Here is a 23,897-nt window from a genome sequence, read left to right as displayed (position 1 = left end):
TGCACCCAGATACTCTGATGTGGGGATACAGGTGTCTTAATGGGCATCTTGATTACTAGGCTAAATACTCACCTCCATGATATCATTTCACGGTGCCATACTCCTAGTATCTGTAACTTCTGTCTCAAGCCTATACCCAGTTGTCTTCTCCTTCCTGGAGAGCCAGGCTGAGCAAGAACCACACAACTGTATAGATTGGAGCTGTAGGAGGAACAATTACTCATCCCTCAGTGATGCAGTAGAGCTGGACCTTATAATTTCTCAAGAACCTATTGTGTACCTCTCTTCTCAATTCTGTGTTCAGTGAAATTGTGTTGACCTGAAATGGGCCATGTAGGGAATACTTACATGGTTGTAATTGGCAGGTACTACCAATCAGATTTGCCATCTAGCGTGAGGGCCAGTGTGAAACATGGATGAGTGTGCCATTGCACATGCTATTTGTTTAAAAATTTCTTCCACCTTTGAATTTTCCATATTGAAAATTTTCTGGACTTTTCTCCTGGACTAATGGACGTAACCTTGAGAATAGGCTTAAGATGGAGAATGGTGCCAAGTAAAATGATCTTAGAAACATAAAGAGAAAAAAATCCTTCCCATAAAGCTATTGGAAAGCAGATTTATTTCAAGTGAGTTCTGACAAAGAGGTATATTGAGAATATTCACAAAGAATATCACTTTCGGGGCCAGCGTTGTGGCGTAGTGGGGTAAGCTGCTGCTTGCGACACTGGCATCCTCTACTGGAGTGCTGGTTCGAGTCTTGGCTATTCCACTTCCAATCCAGCTCCTTGCTAACACACCTAGGAGGCAGCAGAAGATGGCCCAAGTACTTGGGGTCCTCCTGGCTCTCCTCTGATTCTCTGCTTTTCAAATACATACATACATACATACATACATATTGAAAATACCACTTTTGCTCTTCTGCCCATTAGAGAGACTTGATGACAGTGTTTAATCCTTTTCTATGTCATATGACAGAGGAGTCCTTTAAGATGTCTGCATTATGTTTTGTCTTGAACCCTGTAAAGTCTGTAATTCTGATCGGTTGTTGCTCAGTAATTGGTGCCCTTGACGTTTTGAACATCACAGGAGTGCTGTGAGTGGCTGCGTATGTCCTTGTCTTTGTGCAGCTTCCTCTTATTCTCCTTTACTATTCCTGTGAATCTTCACTCTTTCAGTTCCCCAGTGCAACTCTAGCAGATGATCTTTCCTCGGACTTTATCAAAACTGCCGGACAAGAGTGAGGGGAGATAGCCGTAGAGAATGCTACAGACAGATTTCAGGAACTGATGGAGGGGTAGGAGCTGACGAGCAAACTGAACCCACTTCCACCCAACCAAGCTGAAAAGAACAAAGTGGCCAAGACCACGGCAACAGTGCTGAAACTGGGAATGCCGAGACCCTTGAGATGCGACGTCTGGAGGCAAACATTTGGCCCAGAATTGACGTGAGGCTGTGTGATTCATCACGGCCTCTCCCACAGAACGACAGTTCATCGATGCTCCCACCCAGCTTCGTCTACACCAGACCATCACTGAGTCTTGTTAATTCTATTCCTAAATATCACAATCCCCCAATTTCTCTGCATATCCATATTCTTTAATGAGTTCTTGTTGGTATACAGCAAAGTTTTTGAGGTGGACTGTTTTTGTCTGTATGATCATTGAATTCTTTTTTTTTTTTTTAGATTTATTTATTTGAAATACAGAGTTATAGAGAGAGGTTGAGTCAGAGAGAAAAAGAGGTCTTCCATTACTGGTTCACTCCTCAGATGGCTGCAGTGGCCAGAGCTGAGCCGATCTGAAGCCAGGAGCCAGGAGCTTCTTCCAGGTCTCCCACGCGGGTACAGGGGCCAAGGACTTGGGGCATCTTCTACTGTTATTCCAGGCCATAGCAGAGAGCTGGATTGGAAGTGGAGCAGCTGGAACTCGAACTGGTGCACATATGGGATGCTGGCGCTTCAGGCTGCGGTTTTAATCCACTGCACCACAGCACCGGCCCCGATCATTGAAGCCTTACCAATTTAAGTAACTCTTCCAGATACTTTTGTATAAATTTCATAGGTAAAAATCATATCATCTATGAATAACTTAATCTTCTCTTTTTTTTTTTTTGACAGGCAGAGTGGATAGTGAGAGAGAGAGATAGAGAGAAAGGTCTTCCTTTTTGCCGTTGGTTCACCCTCCAATGGCCGCTGTGGATGGCGCATCTCGCTAATCCGAAGCCAGGAGCCAGGTGCTTTTCCTGGTCTCCCTTGCGGGTGCAGGGCCCAAGCACTTGGGCCATCCTCCAATGCACTCCCAGGCCATAGCAGAGAGCTGGTCTGGAAGAGGGGCAACCGGGATAGAATCCGGTGCCCCAACCGGGACTAGAACCCGGTGTGCCGGCGCCGCAAGGTGGAGGATTAGCCTGTTAAGCCACGGCGCCGGCCTTAATCTTCTTTTAAAAAGGGGGCATGGGAGGGGTGGGCATTTGGCCTAGTGATTAGGTCACTGCTTGGGATGCGGATGCTCACATCCCAAACCAGAGTGCCTGGTCCAAGTCCCAGCTACTATACATCTGAGCCAGGTTTTTGCTAGTGGGTGCCCTGGAAGGGAACCGATGATGGCTCTCATGCTTGGGTCCCTGTCACCCATGTTGGAGACCTGGATGGAGTTCTGGGCTCCTGGCTTTGGCCTGATCCAAACACAGCTGTTGTGGGCATCTGGGGAGTGAGCCAGTAGATGGAAGATCTCTGTCTCTCTGTTCCTCTTTCTCTGCCTCTGTGCCTTTCAAATAAAAATGGAAATCACTAACAGACATAAAGGAGATAGAGAGCTGTTAGGTGCATGTAGATGTAGGCTATTTATTTTAAGGACAAATCTCCTTGTATCACTTATACTTTTACTAAAATTTCACTTAACATCATGGTAGGACTTGCCAAAAGTTAACTTGAAAGAACACGTTAAGATTGCCTAAGAAATTTTTAAGTACAAAGGATTAAAGGGAGACCTGCCGCATTTAGGATGTTTTATCAAGCAATGATTAATTTGGTAATAATAAGAGAATTTGAAGATCAGTGAAACAGAATAGAGAGGTCCTAACAGACTCCAGATTGAATACTTTATGAGTGTCTAAGGAAGCTTCTGGAATGAAAGGGGAAGGTGGTGGCTACTCAAGAGAATGGTGCTGATATTCCGTGGGTGGCATGACTTCCTTTGAAAGGGGTGATGGCTCTTGGTGTGATTCAGCTGGGGAAGTGGCAAGGTCTCTCAGAGCAGACTGGAACTTGGAAATCAGAGGGCACTGCAGTCTCTCTTGGGTTCAAGCTACTGTAAGAAGAATCATCCATTAGATGAGTTTAAAGAGGAATGATAATGGAAATCCCAGTATGGAGCCGTTAAACAGATTTCTCTTTTTTAAAAATATTTATTTATTACTTGAAAGAGTTACACAGAGAGAAAAGAAGAGGCAGAGAGAGTCTTCCATCTGCTAGTATACTCCCCAATTGGCTGCAATGGCCGGAGCTGCACCGATCCGAAGCCAGGACCCAGGAGCTTCTTCTGGGTCTCCCACACAGGTGCAGGGCCCCAAGGACTTGGGCCATCTTCTACTGCTTTCCCAGGCCATAGCAGAGAGCTGGATCAGAAGTGGAGCAGCCAGGACACAAACCGGTGCCCATATGGGATGCCGGCACTGCAGGCAGAGGTTTAGCCTACTATGCCACAGCACCAGCACCAGCATAGTCCTTGTCTAAGCATCTCACTTTAGAGTGAAGAAGAGCAATGGACTGATCCCCATGGGGATCAATGAACTTGCCTTGTGTCCTACCACCCAGCAATAACTTACCTTACACAACAGTGGACTGATCTATTGAAGAGCTCGTTACTAGCTGGGAGACAATGTCCCAAAAAACTGTTGGAAAGCTGTCCCAACAGCATGTGGAATGTGTTTAAAACAGGGCTGTTCAGGACTGGCGCCGGGCTCACTAGGCTAATCCTCTGCCTGCGGGGCCGGCACCCCAGGTTCTAGTCCTGGTTGGGGCGCTGGATTCTGTCCCAGTTGCTCCTCTTTCAGTCCAGCTCTCTGATGTGGCCTGGGAAGGCAGTGGAGGATGGCCCAGGTCCTTGGGCCCTGCACCTGCATGGGAGACCAGGAGGAAGCACCTGGCTCCTGGCTTCAGATCCGCGCAGCGCCAGCCATAGCGGCCATTTTGGGGGTGAACCAACGGGAGGAAAACCTTTCTCTCTGTCTCTCTCTTTCACTGTCTAATTTGCCTGTCAAAGCAAACAAACAAACAAACCAGGGCTGTTCCCTCCTGAAAGATCAATGGATCAGGGAGTTCAGATAGGTAGCATGTCTCACGTTGACACGTAATGACCAATCCTCAGGAGAGCCAGCTCCAGCCGTTGTGGCCATTTGGGGAGGGAACTAGTGGATGGAAGACCTCTCTTTCTGTCTCTCCCTGTCTCTGTAACTCTACTTTCAAATAAATAAATAAATAAATAAAATATTTTTTAAAAAGGGCTATGCTATATAGGATGCCATCACATTTAATAGGTGGCTGTGGTTGGTGTTGCTGGCAGAAGCACGTCAAACAATGAGGACAAATCCTAATCCAAAATAAATTTGTCATTGGGGACAAGACACTGCCCTCTCCACGATGGCAGGGGCCCAGTGCTGTCCACCTGCCATCAGTGGGAGAGGGGAAGTGCATGCTGCTGAGACCGTGTGTAGGCTCCACACACGACACTGACCGCAACCCCACTGCATAACCCTTGAAGAGGCTGGGCAGAGAGGCCAACTCTCATCCACAGAAGGGCCATCTGGACCACTGATTACTGAGTGCATCCTCTCCTGGGGGCTAGGGAGTATTGACGTGGGACAGAAATAGCTCCCATTCTGGGCCAATTCAGCATTGCACTCCTAATGGAATAGTTCAATACAGTAAACATGTTACTAGGTAGATGAGTGTTCCCATCCCTAAGGTTATCATTACTGTTAATAACAATTATAATAATAACACTTAATGAGCACTAACTATATTCTTGTGCTTGTAATTAACCCACCGAATCCCTTTCAAAGCATGTGAGGTAGATATCATCAAATCCATTTAACAGATGAGGCAGTTGCTTTGCAGAGATGTGAGGTGAGCTGCCCAGAGTTTTTCTTGGAAGGGCCAACCCAGATTTAAAGCCAGATGGTCTGGCCTTAAAGCCTTTGCTGGGCCACCTTTCACCCCAGCCTCTCTGACCCGCTCCTTTCTTCCAATGAGCACATATCCTTAGGTCTGCACCTGCAGGAGTGCTTTTTCCTCTGCTGTGAAAATTTCCTCACTTCTCCCTCTGATTACAGCTCGAGTGTCGCTTTCCAGGGAAGCCTTTCCTAATCCCTGAGACAAAGCTGGCTTCTCTTTAACATGATCTGATGGCTCCCAGTCGTGCATGTCACCCAACACGGCATGGGATGTGCTCACGTGTGTGATAGTTATTATAAGCACCTTACTGTTTGCTCACCACCTATGCAGGGCCTGGCGTGCAGAAGGTGTACGATAAACAATTGTTGAACGTGTCTGGTGACAGGTCCTGGGTGTGAGAGCTGGGGATGGATTTTATGCTGTGTGTGTGACTGGCGGGGGGGATTGCTGTTTCTGAGCCCCCATCGCCACATACTTGGTGCCTGAGAGCAGTTGAAGCTGTGGAGCCTGGAGGTTTATTTTTCTGTCTGCAAGATAGCTTGCTTCTCTTTTTCCTTCCAGGCTCAAGATCATTCAGTCTGGCCAAGTGTGGCTGGACATTTTTGTTGGGCCATCAGCCAGACAGAGCCACTCTTGCCTTTTGGCTCTGAGCTGCAGGTTTCCACATGACGTCATTTCACTTCACGTGCACTGTCTTAGGGGACAGAGACTACCTCAAACCATCTGGTGTGTGGCAGACATATGGTTTTCGCTGGATCATGGTTTTCAACCCTGTCTGCATGAAGGACTCACCTGCAGAGTTACTGAAAATACTGATGGGGCTGGTACTGTGGCGTAGTAGGTTAAGCCGCCACCTGCAATGCTGGGATCCCATATGGGCGCAGGTTTGAGCGATCCCATCCTGGCTGCTCCATTTCTCATCCAGCTCTCTGCTAATGTGCCTGGGAAGGCAGCAGAGGATGGCCTAAGTGCTTGGGCCCTTGTACCTGCATGGGAGACCTGGATGAAGCTCCTGGTTCTTGGCTTTGGACTGGCCCAGTTCTAGCCATTGCAGCCATTTGGAGAGTGAGCCAGCAGATGGAAGACCTCTCTCTCTCTCTATGTCTCCCTCTGTCTCTCTGTAGCTCTGCCTTTCAAATAAATAAATAAATCTTTTTTGTTTTAAAAAAAAGAAAATACTGATGCCCGAGGCCCAACTAACACTGATTAGGTCACAGTCCCTGGTGATGGATGCTGGCATTTCCACAGATGTGCTTTTTTTTTTTTTTTTTTTTTTTTTTTATTTGACAGGCAGAGTGGACAGTAAGAGAGAGAGACAGAGAGAAAAGTCTTCCTTCTGTTGGTTCACCCCCCAAATGGCCGCTTTGGCCGGCGCTGCGCCGATCTGAAGCCAGGAGCCAGGTGCTTCTTCCTAGTCTCCCATGCGGGTGCAGGAGTCCAAACACTTGGGCCATCCTCCACTGCCCCCCCGGGCCACAACAGAGAGCTGGACTGGAAGAGGAGCAACCGGGACTAGAATCCGGCACCGCAGGCGGAGGATTAACCAAGTGAGCCACGGAGCCGGCCCCCACAGATGAGCTCTTAAGGCCGAGAACTACTAGAGCAGGGTCTAGACATGCAGCTCTTGTTCTCTCCTGCTTCCCTCAAAGAAGAGGGGCAGTGTACACATGCAGTTTGTGCAGGGTTGACTAGTTGTGAGAAACAGAAGTATTGGTAGGAAATGAAAGCATAGAACATGTGACCTCTGTATTGTGTTTTGAATAACAGTAGTTCAGAAAGATGTCTTCTTTCATTCCAGTTTAAACTACACTTGTGTTGTTATTTTAGGATTCATTGAGGCTGTGCTTTATTTTTCTTACCTGAAAGAAGGCCAAGAATTGTCCAGAGAGAATTAAACTGTGCTGCAGGGCAGGGCCCATGGTTGTTTTGTTCCGAGCTGAAGCCTGAGCATGTAGCATAGAGCTTTGCATTCAGAGGGAATCAGAGTTTTTCTGTGTTAATAACTAAGTGCCGGAATGCATGAGTGGATGAATGAATGAATTAGACAACAACTTCTGTAGGGGTGTTCCCGATAGGATGTGAAGGAAGATGCACGTGATAAGGGGCCTGGGTGCAAACGGCAGCTGCAGGGACATTTCTGGGGAGCAGTAGGAGGCAAGCAAAGGTTAGGGTCCCAATTAGGGAGACTGACCCAACCTCAGATGTTTGCAACCTTAAAGAGATGGGAAAGGAAACAAAAACCATAACACTGCAGCTGCGAGTTGTCTCACCTACTTTCTGAAAAAGAGCAGAGTGGAAATGTTTGGAGAAAGAAATCTGTTTAAACTGGGGGGAACCACACAGCCCTTTGGGTATGCATACCACATGGACGTATGTTGCGATTGCATGATTTATGGTGTAATGATTTTAGTTTGTAGAGGACAGAATGTCCTGTTGTGATATTGGATGTGTCATTGTGGGATTTTGTCTTTGGAAGTCCTATTCTTCTGTGTGGGTTGGATGGTTGGAGCACATGCAGCACAAAAAAGTGGACTGGGCACTTGCTGGGTTTTGCCTACTCGGGGCACTGAGAACTTGATGTCAGTCACAGGATCCAAATGGTCACAGACCAAACGTTTGTTATGCAAGTTATCTCTTACGCATGAGCGATCATATTATGTACTACACGTGTGCATAATGTGACGCCTCTACATGGGAGAGCAGCTCACATCCCATTACCTCCCTGGGGTGGCGAGGGGACCCTGGTTGAGAGCTCTGTGGATGGATGACCCAGAAACCTGTGCCACGGGCTATGCTGTCATCGTTTGCAGTTCCTCCTTGCTAAGGGACCAGTGCTGACTTCCATGTGGTCAAGGGGATGGTTTTGGACCTGCGGATTCTCCTCTGGTCTTCTGTGACATCTCGTCACCATGAAGGCAGAAGCAACACTCACTTTCACCCTCTTCCTTTTCTCTGTTTGAGGTAATAATTGCCAGTTCACCATAGTAGCTTGTTTTTTTTGTGGTTCTGAGAAGAACGCCTGGGGCTTGGGGTGATGAGAGAGGCTGGGACTGTCCTCCCCTGTTGGGTCTGGGGTCTTCAGGCCTGGGGACTCAAGTTAGCTACTGAACAAGCCAGGCTGTTTAGAACACAATTGTGTTATCTCTTAGCATTTCCCCTTGAACTTGCTTTCCTGACTCATTCCTCCTCACCGGAAATGGAGTTTCAGGTGGCTATTATAGCCTTTCTTGTTACAATGACATAATACGCTGAAAGACCCAGTCAGATAATCAGAAAGGTGCCAACTCCCATTGAGTTAGCTTTTCTCCCCTCATCCTGCCCAGGCTCGGTCCTGGACAGCTGAGATGTTAGAGGCGGAGCTTGGTCAGCCTTTGTCTCCTCTGGACTCCCTTGTTTGGAATGACTGAGGCCAGGTATTTGCAACTGTAGGTGCCATTTTCTTGTCTTAGTTATGCTTTCAGGAGGCAAATCTGCCTGTCTTCCACGCGGAAGTGGGTGAGAGGCAGACAGGAAGTGCATGACAGTAACCACTTCATTTTAGAAGTCTTCATTGGAAATGTTGAAAGCTTTTGCTTTCAGGTCAGGAATGAGACATGGATGCCCCAAACCTCCACTTCTGTTCAACAACTGGAGGTCCTTGCCAGTGTAATTAAGCAAGAAAACAGAAAAGTAGAATTGGAAAGAAAGAAAAATGACTTTATTCACAGATTATATAATTGTATACACAGAAAACCCCACAGCCGCTATAGACAAGTTATTGGAATTAATAAAGGTGTTGTGTTAGGTCATTAGATATGAAGCCAACATACATAAATCAGCTGGGAGCAGGGAAAAATTAAGCTCTACCTGCTGGAGGGGGGAGTACCTAAGTATATTACTTGGGATTGTTCTGTAGGAAGATTTGTTTCTTTGGTTCCATTTATTTATTTATTAAGTTATTTACTTATATCTGTATGGACTCATGCACATATACTTTGTACTTTGGTTTCTAATCCTTTTAATTTATTGCCCAAATTGCTCTAGCTTTGGCCATTGAGAGCTCTTTCAAGTTGGTTCCTGTGTCCTTTACATATGCCACCATTCTTCTGGTTTTTTTTTTTTGAGAACTTTCTTCTCTCTCTTTTTTTAAAGATTTTATTGATTTATTTGAGAGGTAGAGTTACAGACACAGAGAGGGAGAGACAGAGAAAGGTCTTCCATTTGCTGGTTCACTCCCCTAAATGGCCACAGTGGCTGGAGCTGAGCTGACCTGAAGCCAGGAGCAAGGAGCTTCTTTGGGGTCTCCCACGTGGGTGCAGGGGCCCAAGCACTTGGGCCATCTTCTGCTGCTTTCCCAGGCCATAGCAGAGAGCTGGATTGGAAGAGGAGCAGCCAGGACTTGAACCGACACCCATATTGGATGCAGGCACCACAGGCACAGGCTTAGCCTATTACTCCATAGCACTGGCCTCAGTTTTGTTTTTTTAAGATTTATTTTATTTATTTGAAAGAGTTACAGAGAGGCAGACACAGAGACAGAGAGAGGTCTTCCATCTGCTGGTTCACTCCCCAGATGGCTGTAACAGCCAGAGCTGAGCTGATCTGAAGCTGGGAGCCAGGAGCTTTCTCCAGGCCTCCCACGCAGGTGCAGGGGCCCAAGGACTTGGGCCATCTTCTGCGGCTTTCCCAGGCCATAGCAGAGAGCTGGATCAGAAGAGGAGCAGCTGGGACTAGAACCAGCGCCCAAATGGGATGCTAGAGCTTCAGGCCAGGGCGTTAACCCCTGCACCACAGTGCCCGCCCCTGGCCCCAGCTTTCTTACTTTCTGACACTGCAGGTACTGCAGGGTCATCTGTGTTTTCTCCATCCCAGCCCTGTGTCATCCATTTCTCCAAGGACCCCTGACTTCTTCTGTTGGAGAATGGCGTTTAGGAACTAAGATCCACGTGTTGGATGTGCTTGTTACTGCTGGAGTCTCATTGCTTCTAGCTCTCTCGGCCAACAAATCCAGATAATACACACACGTGTATGTATTTCTGCACTCATACATCTGTGATTATGTTAAGGAAACTGATTTCATGTTGATGTCCCAACTCTAATTCATTACATTAGTGCTAATTTTAGTGTTCGCATAACCAAACTAAGGAAGGAAAAGGGATTCAGGTTCAACTGACCCAGCACTCAAAGGCATCAAGCTTTTAGTCCCATTATTTTTTTAATCTCATGCATTTTGGAATTGGCCATTTTCTGTTGGATTCTTCCATATTTCTGGGGGACTGGTTACTAGCAGGCCTAGAGTCACATGTAGATAGCTCTCAGTTTAAGGAGAGAAGGGGGCTAACTTCCTACCCAAACCTTGTGCGCTCTTGCTGTGATGTGCTCTTTCGTGCTTAGGGCAGCAGTGGGAGTGCAGGGACTGAGTTCAGCAGCCCCATTTGAATAGGTGATTGCCAAGAAGGAGTTTCCCAGTGGAAGGGGATTCTTGGTGTCAGCAGTGAGGATGGAGCGGAGAAGGATGCTGGGAAGATAACCAGGAGCTGGTCCGTTCTGTACATCAGCTCAGTCACTGTCATGGTTCACAAGGCCGTGGATACAGATGCGGCTATATAAACATGCACATGTCGCTAGGAAGAATGGACCCTGGATATGACTGCTCTTTCTTTCCTGTATGATAGGTATTCTTTTTTTTCCAACCTGGGTTTTTTTCTACCATTAATGTAATTTGTTATATAATAAAGAAATAGGATACTTAAAAGAAACTATGAATATTTTTTCTAGGAGATTTTTGTTACTTTCCAAAAATGAATTTACCCTTCCAATGAGAGTTCTTTTTATTTTTTTTTTGTTTTTAAATTTTATCTATTTGAAAGGCAGAGTGACAGGGGGAGAAAGAGAGAGAGAGAGAGAGAGAGGAGAGAGAGATTGATTGATTTTCCATCTGTTGGTTTGCTCCCCAAATGACCACAACAGCTGGAACTCCATCTAGGTCTCACATACGGCTGGCAAGGGTCTAAGTAATTGGGCCATCTTCTTTACCAAGTGCATTAGCTCCAATCCAGGAGCTGGATTGGAAGTGGAGAAGCTAGAACTTAAACCAGCACTCATATTTGATACTGGGGTCTTGGGTGGTGGTTTAACCCATAATGCCCGCCAATAAGAATTTCTTTTTTTTTTTTTAAAGATTTATTTATTTATTTGAAAGGCAGAGTTACAGAGAGGTAGAGGCAAAGAGAGAGAGAGAGAGAGAGAGAGAGAGAGAGAGAGCGAAGTTTTCCATCTACTGGTTTACTCCCCAAATGGCTGCAACAGCTGAAGCTAGGCCAATCCAAAGCCAGGAACCACAAGCCTCTTCCAGGTCTCCCATGTGGGTGCTGGGGCCCAAAGACTTGGGGCCGTCTTCTACTGCTTTCCCAGGCCACAGCAGAGAGCTAGATTGGAATTGGAGCAGCCAGGACTTGAACCGGCACCCACATGGGATGCTGGCAGTGCAGGTGACGGCCCCTAAGAATTCTTTGACCTGAACTTTCAGAGTGGCCTCCTCTGCCTGCTCTACAGCAGTGCTTCTGCCCACCTGTGTGCATGTCACACTGTCTATGGTGGCCCTGGGTAGAAGGGCCTGTTCCCCAGGCTCTGGCCCATTGTCAGTGTTCTAGAGAAACCTGGACCCACATAATGTCATCAAAAGGAGGAACTCATTCCCTGGCTCAAGGCCCGGGAAGACTCCACGCAGAAGCCCCAGTCTTTTTTAGTCTTGAGAGAGTCTCCCCGGATTAAGGATGCTGTATCTGCCCAAGCAGGGGAACGCGACTTTTGAGGGCAGGGTCTGTGGCTGTCCCCTTCTTGTGCTCTCCTCCTGGTGCACAGCAGGCACTCAAGAGGAACGAGGGGTCCCACTCCTTGGTTTTCCTGCCGGGTTTCCTGTTCTCAGGGCACACAAACAGAGGACGGCACGGACTCCCTGGAGGGTCTGGGGTCTGCTGGCCAAGTCTCCCATCACATTCTGTGCAGGAGTCCCTGTGAGGCCTGTGGGCCAGTCTGAGCAGCTGAAATAGTCACTGTTGTGTGTGTGTGTGTTTTTTTTAAAGACTTATTTGTTTATTTGAAAGTCAGAGTTATACAGAGAGAAGGAGAGGCAGAGAGAGAGAGAGAGAGAGAGAGAGAGGGAGAGGGAGAGAGAGAGAGAGGTCTTCCATCCACTGGTTCACTCCTCAGTTGGCCTCAATGGCCAGAGCTGCATGGATCTGAAGCCAGGAGCCAGGAGCTTCTTCCGGGTCTCCCACATGGGTGCAGGGGTCCAAGCACTCAGGCCATTTTCTACTGCTTTTCCAGGCCATAGCAGAGAGCTGGATCAGAAGTGGAGCAGCGGGGACTCAAACCATTGCCCATATGGGATGCCAGCACCTCAGGTGGAAGCTCCACCCACTATGCCACAGCACCGGCCCCATCTGCTCTAATTTTTCAGCCATTCTTCTCCCTTCTCTCCACGCACCCCTCTTTTCCTGTCCCCGGCCTCCAGCTTGTTGCCCATGCTTGTTTCCCGTGGGCTTTGACAGGAGGGACCCAACTGCACCCCTTGGAGAGGACTCTCAGCACAGCTGATGTGAGTCAACCAACCTGAGTCTCTCCCGCTCTGCTCCACCTCCATCATAAGGCTGGTCCCCAGCCAAGAAGGGGAAATGTGGCCAAGCTATTTCCTTCCCCCACCCCTATTCAGAGAAAGTCTTAGCACCCCAGGTACCCGGGACGCAGGAACAGAAACATGAGCAGGACTTCCCTTTCTCTCACCACGGCAGTGATTTCTTTTTTTTTGGCCACTTTAGGTTTGGCCAGGATTCCTCGTCCATTCGGAAGAGTCAGGCAGCTCCTGAGTGTGCAGGGAGTGCGCACTCTCCTGGCTGGCAAGAGTGGCTGGGACACCTGCCTCCCCCTCCGCTTCCTGCAGTCAGGCCGGGATCCAGATGGAGCCCCTGAGGCCTTCCTGGCAGCGTTGCTCTGTAGGTACCTGCAGATGAGCATGGCCAGGGGGAGATGGAGGTGACTCACTCCTCCCCCGTGTATGGAAAATGACGCTGCTCGTGGTTTGGGACTTTCACATCCACCTCTGCTGAAACCCCAGAGGGTGCACAACCAGGATCCCATGCTTCTTATGGTGGTTCCTCTCTCTCCCTCCCTTCCTCTCTCTCTCTCTCTCTCTTGCTCTCTTGCTCTCTCTCTCTTCCCCTTTCTGTCTTTCTTTGTTTCAAGATTGAAGGAGGGAGGAAGTGGAGTTGGGGGCAGAGATCTCCCATCCACTTGTTCATTCCTGAAATCTCCAAATTCCCACCACAGCCAGGGGCTGGGCCAGGCTGAAGCCAGGAGCCAGAAACTCAATCCAGGTCTCCCTCAGGGGAGCCAAGTACTTGTGTCACCATCATCACCTGCTGCCTCCTGTAGTGTGCATTAGCTGGAAGCGGAATAGGGAGCGGAGCCAGAACTTGAGCTCAGGAACTCCAGAATGGGATGCAGGCGCCCCAAGGGCATCTTCACAGCTGTGCACACACCTGCTCCTGGATCAGCGGAATGTGCACTGGAGGCTTCCACTGCCATCACTTGGAGCCATTGCTCCCCAACCCCAGCCTCTGCTTATGAACAGGCCCTGGCCCATTGAAGCTGCCTGGCTTCCTGGGAAGGCATCTGGGAGCTACATCAATAACTCATGCTACAACCCAGCATGGTTGGGAAAAGTCAACACTTGGCCAAGGAGAAGGGACCAGGTATTCCCCAGCATGTTGTGGGGCAGCTTTTTTCCCGCAAGGGCCCCAGGAGGAGACCAGAAACCCCAAAGGGCCCCTTGTACCAGAACCCTCAGTAACGTGAGCTCTTGTCTGCTATGGTTTGAAAGTCCATACCACATTCATGTTGAAATTTAATCCCAGTTGCGAAGTATGAAGACTATTGGGCAGGTGTTGTGGCATCGTGGGTCAGGCTGCAGCTTGCAAAGCTCAATCCCATATCAGAGCATTGGTTCAAGTTCCAGCTGTTCTGCTTCTGAGCCAGTTCCCCGCTAATGTACCTGAAAGCAGTGAAAGATGGCCCAAGTGCTTGGGTTTCTGCTACCCAGGTGGGAGACCTGGATGGAGTTCCAGGCTCCTGACTTTGGCCTGCCTCAGCCCTGGCTGTTGCAAGCATCTGGGGAGAGAACCAGGAGATGGAAGATCCTCTGTCTCTCTCTCTCTTCCTCTCTCTCTCCCTCCCTCCCTCTCCCCCTCCCTACCTCTCTCTTACTCTGCCTTTCAGATAAATAAATAAATACATAAATCTTGAAAAGCAGAGGTGGGGCCAAGTGGAACCTTCATGCAGTGATTAGTGGACTGACAGGCTACTGGGTTACCTGGAGAATGAGTGTGTTCTAAAAGCCACTCTGGCTCTGACTCTTGCACCTGTCACCACAGGGAGCACACAATGCTGTCCTGTGCTGCTATGGGGCTTTGCAGAGTCCCCCTCACCAGATGTGACCCCTCGACCTTGGAGCTCCCAGCCTCAACCTGTGAGCTGGATGAACCTGTGTAAGTTACCCAGTCAGTGGTGATCAGAAATGGCAACAGAAAATGGACTTGCATGTTCTCCACCCCCAGGCCCTGGCCCCTGACAGATTGTGGACATAGGCCAGGAGCTGGCAGCAGAGGAGTTGAGGTGATGCTGGGGTACGTCCCAGGCACCTGAGTCTGGAAGCAGAATATTCCAGCCTCTTCTACTCTCTGATAGAACCAAGACTCTCCAACTAGACAAGCAGCCTACAGGGGCTGTGTCTGTTCAGAAAATCCCAGGAGCAGGCAGAGAGTTAGACCGCTGCCTCACCAATCAGCTGATGTCCAAGGATAGAGCAGACAGCCAGGCTGGAGGCTACAGAGAGATGCTGGACAAATAAGACACCTTCCCAGGGATCTTCTCTGGGTTCCCTCATCTAGTCAGAGAAGTGGCTCTAGCCCGAGGCCAGGTTAGGTGTCGAGGGAGCGGCAAGGGCCTGTCCGTGCAATCAGGTGCCGGATGGGGCCAGGGGAGCAAGGCGGCAGGGTGCTCGCAGACGCCACAGGCAGCAGAAGCCGCCGCAAGTGCAGGGTGCTTTTCCCTCAGCCCTGCTAATTCAGGCTGCAGCTCTGGCCCCTGACACCCCCGTCATCCAGCGCCACTGGCTCCGACCCACTGGCTTTCTAGTCCCGTGGCCACAGCTTATATTCATTTCCAGGTAAGGTAAAAAATCACACTTGCCCTTAGTTTTGGTGGTGGAAACGAATGAGAACTCCTGGAGACAGTGGAAAGAAGCCGTAACCTCTGGAATGCAGATCCCTGTCCATGGGCTGTGTAGATTTCAGAGTGGAGCCATGATCAGCCATGAGGTTTTCCATTCATTTGTCACCCATCTGTCCATCCACCTGTCCATCCAGTAATCTGGACTGACTTCCTTTTTTCTGCCCCTCCTTCCCCTCTTCCTTACCTTCCCAGGCGTATTCATCTGGAGTCTGCCATGGAGCAGCCTTCTCACCTTTGGTGGATGTCTTCAAAGCCTGACAAGCTGTACATGAGAAAGGCCAGTCCTTGCCCGAGTTCTGGGTCAGCCCCTTGCTCCCAGAGGGAGGTGGGGACATAGAGGAAGGGAGAGCAGCTCACAGGGAGCAGGGAGGAGGACCAGAGCCTTTTTTTTTTTTTTAATGTTTGTTTGTTTGTGAGGCACAGTTGGTTGTAGACAGAGAGAGAGAGAGACAGAGAGAAAGGTCTTCCATCTGCTGGTCCATCCCTCATATGGCTGCAATGGCCAGATGTGGGCAGATCCAATGCCAGGAGCTGCTTCTGGGGGTCTCCCATGTGGCTGCAGGGGCCCAAGCACTGGGGCCATCCTCCACTGCTTTCCCAGGCTCATTAGCAGGGAGCTGGTGGAAGTGGAGCAGCCAGGACATGAACCGCGGCCCATATGGGATGCACAGACTTGACTACTACAGTGCTGGCCCAGAACCCAAGCCTTACATTTACACTTTGAATCTCCAATTGCATTTTATAAAGGGTACTGTGTCAGCTGAGATGCCTTGGTAGCAGGATGTAGAACATTCTATCGCAGCGTGCTCCTACCTGGTCTCCCTGCTTCCAGCCTCCCACACCCTCATCTCTGCTCCTCATGATCAGAGTGACTTTTCCACCATGTCCCTGTCCTTGTCTCTCCTGCCTGAAGCCCTTCCTGGGCCCCATTTCACTCACAAGCCAGAGGTCTGGCCTCAATGCGACCCAAAGGGACCCTCACGCCAGGAGCACCAGAGCCCTTCGGTTTGCTGTCTGTGCCCCGTACAGGGGAATGTGCTGGTCCACCTGCAGCTCTGTCCTCTGTGCCTCCTGTGAACTCTGCGTGTTAATCCAGTGTCCTCCTCGCAGCTTATAGTGTAATTTATTGCTCACATCCCTCTGTCCCATCAGACTGAGCTGCTTGAGTGCGAGGATTGTCAGTTTGTCTGTCTTTCTGGCCTTGTGCCCGATATGCTGTCTATAACCTGGTCTGGAGGACTCAGGACGCATTTGTGTGGTGGGTGGGTGGGTGATGGGGGAGAGGGTCTTGTAAGAGAAGTGGGATGGCCTTGGGACAGGTCGGGAGAGTGGCCACAGAACGGGCTCCCAGAGGGGAAGACAGATGACTTCCTTCTGAAAGTCTAGCCCTTTGAGGAGGGGATCAAGTTGTGGCCCAAGCCAGACAGACTATCTCAGCCAGGAATGGGGAACTTCAGGATGACAGGGAGTCTGCCATGGGACCACTTCCTGTTTCCTCCAGATAAAAAGTCCCTGGGGAGACAGGCGCAGACAGCACCTGACGGCCAGGGCCAGGGCCAGCACGCAGGATGCAGGCCGCAGACCGGGAGGCCCTGGAGGCGCACTTCACCGTGGACAAGCAGAACATCTCCCTCTGGCCCCGAGGCAAGTGCCCGCCCCTGCTGGGGACCAACTGAGGGCTCTGGGCCCACGTCCGTCCGTTCTTTCCTGCTCCTTCAACCCACGTTTGTTGCTTCTCCCAACAGAGCCTCCTCCCAAGCCGGCGCCGTCTCCACTGCTGAGGGAGCCTGTCTCGCTCCGTGCTGCCTTAATCTGCCTGTCGCTGGTCCTGGCCGCCTCCGTGGTGCTGCAGGCTGTCCTCTGTAAGTCCCTGGGTGTCACTGGCAGCTGTGTCCTCATCCAGGGCCAGCCAGCTTCCTGAGATCCAGGCCCCACCTCCCCGGCCTGGGCTATGGCCATTTGCCTGCTTCCTCCTCTCCTCTTCACACATGCAGCAGCAGCAGCAGGTGGGATCCCTCCCCTGCCACTTCCTCACCCAGTCCCCCCACGCCAGCTCCAGTCCCTGGGCTTCAGAGCCCTGTGGGAGCCCTGGCAGTGAGTGTGGTTTCCTGACCCCAGGAGGGGCTGGGTCCCAAGTGTGTCCTCTGCCCCAGCGGACCTGATGGAGAACCTGGCCCTGAAGGCTCACCAGGGCCGTCATGCCCTCTGTGTTCTCCTGTCCCAGGGAAGACCCTGTAAGGAAGCGTCCTGCTCGCATGTGCCAAGCTCCATGGCTCTGCGGCTGGCAGGGCCCTCCTCCCACTCCCAGGCCACCAGAGAGCAGAGCAGGGAGCCGTCTGCCTTCTCCTGTCATGGCCTCGTGACAGATAGGGTGTTTGACCACAGCCTTGGTGCACAGCCCCCCGGCCCCAGTCTCTTGCATCATGCCGGTCCTCTGGTCTCTCCCATGGCCTGTTCCACTGGATTCTCCTTTGAGTCTTTGCATGTGGTCCTGTCCATGGCAACCATGCCTATGCCCCGAGCAGAGGGAAGGTGGGTGAGTGCGGCAAGGGATGGGGACATGGTTTCACGATCTCCCTTGCTGGGAGTCTTGGTGGCTGGCTCTTCCTGTGGCCTTGGAGGGCCTGTGGGCAGCGTGGGAGGTATGGTGAGGCTCAGCAGAGGGCTGCTGTGGGGTCCCTGAAAGGCTGGGGATCAAGTGGTGGGGCTCAGAGGGAATAACGGGGAGGGACAAAGGGTTGCCTGGGGGCAGCCCTTTACCAAATGTGCCCTGTACCTCCCAGGACATTCAGTGGGGTGAGCATTTAGTGCAGCCAAGAAGATGCTGCTTGGCACGCCCTCACCCCGTATAAGACTGCCTGGTGCCAGTCCTGGCCCCTCTGCTTCTGAGTCCAGCTTCCTGCTGTGGTGCCTGTGGGAGGCAGCAGGTGATGGTCAAGAGCAAGGGTTCCGGCTATCCATGTGGGGGACCCAGACTGAGATCAGGCTCCTGGCTTCAGCCTGGTGGCCCTGGGTGTTGCAGGCATCTGGGGAGTCTATCTATGTCTCTCTGCCTTTCAAATAAAGTGAAAGTAAATAAATAAAAATTTAAAAGAAAAAAGAAATCCAAGACTGGGTTCTGTTCCCTGCTTCTGCTTGCTTGTGGGGCCTATCTCATGTGTTAGATAAAACACAGTCTCTACTGTCTGCCTCCGCCAGAGTTCGGGGCACGTGCAGGTGTCCATGGCTGTACATTCATGATTTCAGGGTGGGTGGCAGCTCCTGGGGAAGCTTGAGCCTGCCCCTTCCTTTCCTTTGATCACCCTGACGGCACCCGTACTCCCGCCCGGGGTGATGCCTTCAGCCGACCTCTTGACTTTCTCAAACCCAGATCCCTGGTTTGTGGGCAGAATTTCAGACGTGAAGACTGATGCCCAGCTACTGAAAGACCGTGTGGGTAACATCAGCTCCTTGGGTTCTGAAGTGAGGAAGAACGGTGTCGGCGTGCAGGCGGCTGGTGCCCAGATTCGCACAGTGAATGCCAGCCTGGACCGTGTGTACTCTCAGATCCTGACGCTGAAAACTAGCGTGGAGAGAGCCAGCGCACAGATCCAGATCTTGACAGAAAGTTGGGAAGAAGTCCACAGTTTAAATGCCCGAATCCCAGAGTTAAAAAGTGACTTGGATAAAGCTAGCACGTTACATGCCAAGGTCCGGGGCCTGCAGAGCAGTTTGGAGAACATCAGCGAGGTGCTCAGACAGCAAAGTAAGTGACAGAAAACAGCCCTGCAAGCTGACCGGGCACCTGTGGGACCTTCTGTGCCTCAGCCGTGCAGCCTCTGGGCTGGTGGGTGTGAGGGAGGGGAGAGGAGGCCAGCAGGCAGGTGCTAGAAAGTTTAGAAGAGTCGGGTTGGGACTGATGCTGTGGTGTAGCAGGTAAAGCCTCCACCTGCCATGCCAGCATCCCATATGGGTGCTGGCTCATGTCCTGGCTGCTCCACTTCCTGAAGATCAGCTTCCTGCTAATGGCCTGGGAAAAGTAGTGGAAGATGGCCCAAGTCCTTGGGTCTCTGCCACTCATGTGGGAGACCCAGATGAAGCTCCTGGCTTCAGGCTGGCCAGGAGTGAACTAGAAGATAGAAGATTCTCTCTCTCTCTCTCTCTGTATAACTCTGACTTTCAAATAAATATAAATCTTAAAACAAAACAAAAAAACCAAAAAGAGAGGGATTAGCACCAGGCTTGGGGAAGATTTAGGGGCTGTTGGGAGAAGAACCACAAGGACCCAGTGTGGGTTCCCACAGCAAGTTGCAGAGCGTGAAAACATTAGGTCTGCCCTGGCCCAGACTTCACCCTTTCCCATTCTGTTCCTGACCTGGGACCCAGGGGCTGAGCCACTGCCGTGGCCAGAGGAGAATTGCTTCTCCTTCATGGGAAAGACCGATCCATTGTCTGTCCTCTCTCACTCTGTCCTCTTTAGTGCCAGAGGCTCCATCAGTCTCAGACTTTCAGGGCCTAAGAGAGTGTCCCCGAGTCTCTACCAGGGCTCCAGAGCCAGCCCTACCCACTGCTGTCTGTGGCACCCCCATCAAGTGCCGCCCAGCCATCCCCCTGAGGACACAGGGAGACCAGTGCTCACTGTGGCCCTTGCTCCCCAGATGACATCCTGCAGATGGTGTATCAGGGCTGGAAGTACTTCAAGGGGAACTTCTACTACTTTTCCCGCATCGCAAAGACCTGGTACAGTGCCCAGCAGTTCTGCATGTCCAGAGATTCGCACTTGACCTCAGTGACGTCTGAGAGCGAGCAGGTGAGTGCTGTGCCTTCTGGGAAGGGAAGGTGTTGCCAGCTGCCTCAGGGAGATTGGGCAAGATTATGCTGTGGTATCAAAAATCTCGAAACATCGATAAGCTAACAATGCAAGGAAAAATTTTATATATATATATAAAATTATATAAAATATGTACAATTCTTCCTTGCATTATATATATTAAATATATATACATTATATATATATTAAAGATTTATTTATTTATTCAAAAGGCAGAGAGGCAGAGGCAGAGAGAAGTCTTCCATCCACTGGTTTACTCCCTAAATAGCCGAAACAGCCAGAGCTAGGCCGATCCGAAGCCAGGAGTCAGGAGATTCCGCCAGGTCTTCCACACAGGTGCAGAGGCTCAAGGACTTGGGCCATCTTCTACTGCTTTCCCAGGCTGTAGCAAGGAACTGGCTCAGAAGTGGAGCAGTCAGAACTCGAGACCGTGCCCATATGGGATGCCAGTGCTGCAGGCTACGGCTTTACCTTCTTTACCCTCTATGCCACAGCGCCATCCCATAAAATATATTTTTTATAAAATATATATTTATTTAAAATATAAAATATATATATAATATATATAAAATATATATTTATAAGATATATTTTATTTATTTGAAAGAGTTACAAAGAGAGAGGGAAAACAGAGAGAGAGAGAAAGAGAAATATCTTCCATCTGCTGGTTTTCTCCCCAGATGGCTGCAGTGGGCAGACCAGAGCCAGGAGCCAGGAGCTTCTTCCAGGTCTCCCTCATGAGTGCAGGGGCCCAAACATTTGAGCCATCTTCTGCTGCTCTCTCAGGTGTTTTAGCACAGAGCTGGATAGTAAGTGGAGCAGCTGGGACTCAAACCAATGCCTGTATGGGATGCCAGCATTTCAGGTGGCAGCTTAACCTACTGAGCCCCAAGGCCAGCCCCAAGTTATTTCTCACCGTTCCACTTATCTGTGATGAGGGCTGGTGGGGGCTCTGCCTCTGTGGCTTCTCAAGGACCTAGGGGGCAGGAGGCTTCATTCACATGTCCCCATGGTTGTTGGGGCAGGGAACGCATGCAAGGCAAATCGTGTACTCAATGCTTCGATGCTTCTACTAGAACACCCGGCCATTGGCTTCCATTTCACTGGCCAAGCAGATCGCACACTGTTTCCAGCTTCACGAGGGTGGGGAGGGGCCCTCTCCAGGCATCTGGCAAAAGAAAGGTTTGTCAGGAGCAGTGATGACGTCAGGTGACTCAGGACAGTCACACTTGAGGAGGGAGAAAGTGACCAGGCCTCATTCACCTGGGAGGTGGGAGAGCAGAGCAGGTGATTCTCGATTCTAGAGCCCTGAACTGCAGTCCCACTCGTCCTAGACCCTTGGGTAGTCACTAGGCCTCAGCCCATTAACTGACGACACCTGCATGGCCGGGAGAAGAAAGGAGAGGGGTACCAGGGACTTAGCACAGGTCCTGGCCAAACCTATGCTGAGAGCCTGAGGGCTCAGGGAATGTAGCTGTTGGCACCTGGGCTGTCTTCTGTGGTCCCTGCTCTGGAGTTCAGCTGGGTTTTCTTATGCTCCAGCACCTGATTCCTAAGGAGCAGAAAGGCCCAAGCCCTGAGTTTGTTGATGGGACAAAGGCAAACCAGACCTTGGGAGATGGACTCTGGGCTCTGGTGGAGGGTGGGGGGAGGCTAGGCCAGGTGCGCAGCACGGTGTCCCTGAGGACAGGTGAAGGACACCTAGAGTCAGGGCCTCAGTGGTGCCCCCCTACAGGAGTTCCTGTACAAGACGGCGGGCGGCCTGGCATACTGGATTGGCCTGACCAAAGCAGGCAGCGAAGGACACTGGTACTGGGTGGACGGCACGTCTTTTAACAAGGCCCAAAGTGTGAGGTGAGTCCCCCGGCACCTCCCTCCTAGCCTGACTTTCCAGGTGGGGCAGGGCATGCAGGTGGTGGTGGTGGTGGGGGCCGGGAGGGGCGGTGCTTCCCATGAGCGCAGATTGCTGAGTCTTCCCTACTGAGTGGCTGTGGGGCGTGGGGACTAATCTGTGGCCTTCCACTCAGCGTGGTCAGGGACCCTAGCCCAAGTCTGGGGCTGGAGAGCAGTGGTCCGCGTGGGCCCTGGCTGGGCCTGGTAGGAGATCTCACCAGGGCCTTCCTTCTGCGGCTTGGGTGCCAGCAGTCAGCCAGGAGCACAGCTGGTGCGGAGGGCGCGCGTGCCTTTCCTAGGAAGAAGCTTTGCGGCTGTAAATCCGTCCTGCTGTGCTCTTTCACTGGGTAGGTTCTGGATTCCAGGTGAGCCCAACAACATGGGGAACAGCGAACACTGTGTCAGTGTCAAGGTGTCCTCGCTTCAGTCCTGGAACGATGCCTCCTGTGACAACAAGCTGCTCTTCATCTGTAAGCGGCCCTACACCCCGGCGGGACCCTGACGCGCCCGCCGCCGGGCTCCCTCTGCGCTCCCAAGCTGTCCAACTCGTAACAAACGCCTCTCTCTTCCCCAGACTCCAGGATGCCTTTGCACCTCGGTTGTTCTTGCTTCACGATTGTTGCAAAGGCGTCCTGGTGCCCGCCCACCCCGGCTGGGGAGCCTCTGAGCCCACAGGGGCAGTGGAGTAGAGAGAATTTGGGCTGAGCGGGAGGGCAGGTGAACATGCGAGTTCACACGGCCTTGGTGAGCTGAGCAGGACCTGCAGTCCGGGGCCGCGCTCGGGCTCCCTCGTGCCTTCAGAGAAGCCTCGGTCTCATCGCATAAAATGAGGCCCAGGATCGTTCCCCAGGCTGCTACCCAGGGCTTTTCCTAGCAGGTCCCACACCTTCTTGTTTGTCTGCTTGGGAGTGCCAGTGGCTGCCGGACAGCGGTATTTTGACAGCTCTGGCCCTGCCGTGTTCCCATCGCCTTCTGCATCCACATCTCCCAAAGGCTGAACTCCTTCTTCCTGGGGAAGTGCTAACCTGGCTCAGGGCAGGTGTCCAGCCAGCCCTTCCACCTCTCCCTACCTCTCATTCGCTGAACTCTGATGCAGGCCCCGCCTTCCACCATCCTCCTGGGCCCAGCCCCTCTCCCTTGCCAGTCTGGGCATCCCCGTCTTCCTCTTGCCTCCACGTCTCCTAGGCCTCGTGCAATGGCAGGTGCACCTTCAGTGCCTTCCAGAGTTCATGTCAAGCTTTCTTTAGAATAAAATGCTGCCTGGGTGAAGGCCTCTCTCCCCCTCTCTGCTTTCCCATTCCTGTTGCACACACAGGTGAATGCGTGGGGGAAGACAGTCCACTGTGTTAGACACGAAGTTCTGGGGTATCCGCAGGAAACAGGGGTGGGGTTGGAAATAACAAGGAGGAGGACAGGCCTGGCCTTGGAAATGCCACAGCGTGTGAGTAGCACCCGTCTCCAGCTTTTATTGAACTCAAGTAGAGCAAGATTGACAGCGTCACGGCCTTGGGTGATCTTCCTTCCTGGGTGATCACTGGGCAGTGCTCTGGCTTTATTGCCATGAAGGAGCCTTATCTCACACCCTGCTCACAGGCATTGGTTCTAAACCCCAAGTTCAGGAGCTGAGGCAGGGGCCAGGGAGGGGCTGCCCCAGACAGGAGGGGAGCAGAGAGAAGCAGGAAGCAGCACATGTGAGTGCAGGGTTAGGCTCAGCTGGGCACCCCTGGGAAAGGGCACTTTCCTTCCACG

The 23,897-nt window shown here is 51.3% G+C and overlaps 1 protein-coding gene across 1 annotated transcript; it reads left to right on the top strand.

Moving 5' to 3' along the window:
- Positions 1-17,013: 17,013 nt before the first annotated feature.
- Positions 17,014-22,650, top strand: CD207 (CD207 molecule). The gene is made up of 6 exons (XM_062208707.1): positions 17,014-17,089; positions 17,191-17,307; positions 18,816-19,190; positions 20,083-20,234; positions 21,991-22,109; positions 22,500-22,650. The coding sequence occupies exons 1-6, from the start codon at positions 17,014-17,016 to the stop codon at positions 22,648-22,650; spliced, it is 990 nt and encodes a 329-aa protein (XP_062064691.1).
- The last annotated feature ends 1,247 nt before the right edge of the window (positions 22,651-23,897 follow it).

The sequence above is a fragment of the Lepus europaeus genome, chromosome 13, assembly GCF_033115175.1.
Source record: "Lepus europaeus isolate LE1 chromosome 13, mLepTim1.pri, whole genome shotgun sequence".
In the NCBI taxonomy this organism is placed as follows: domain Eukaryota; kingdom Metazoa; phylum Chordata; class Mammalia; order Lagomorpha; family Leporidae; genus Lepus; species Lepus europaeus.
Note: the sequence above shows the minus strand (reverse complement) of the source record. Positions and strands in the feature narration are given on the sequence as shown.

Coding starts and splice junctions, on each gene's coding strand:
- CD207 (XM_062208707.1), top strand. CDS start 17,014: ATGCAGGCCGCAGACCGGGAGGCCCTGGAGGCGCACTTCACCGTGGAC. Junction 17,090..17,190: donor CATCTCCCTCTGGCCCCGAG/GCAAGTGCCCGC, acceptor TTCTCCCAACAG/AGCCTCCTCCCAAGCCGGCG. Junction 19,191..20,082: donor CGAGGTGCTCAGACAGCAAA/GTAAGTGACAGA, acceptor CTTGCTCCCCAG/ATGACATCCTGCAGATGGTG.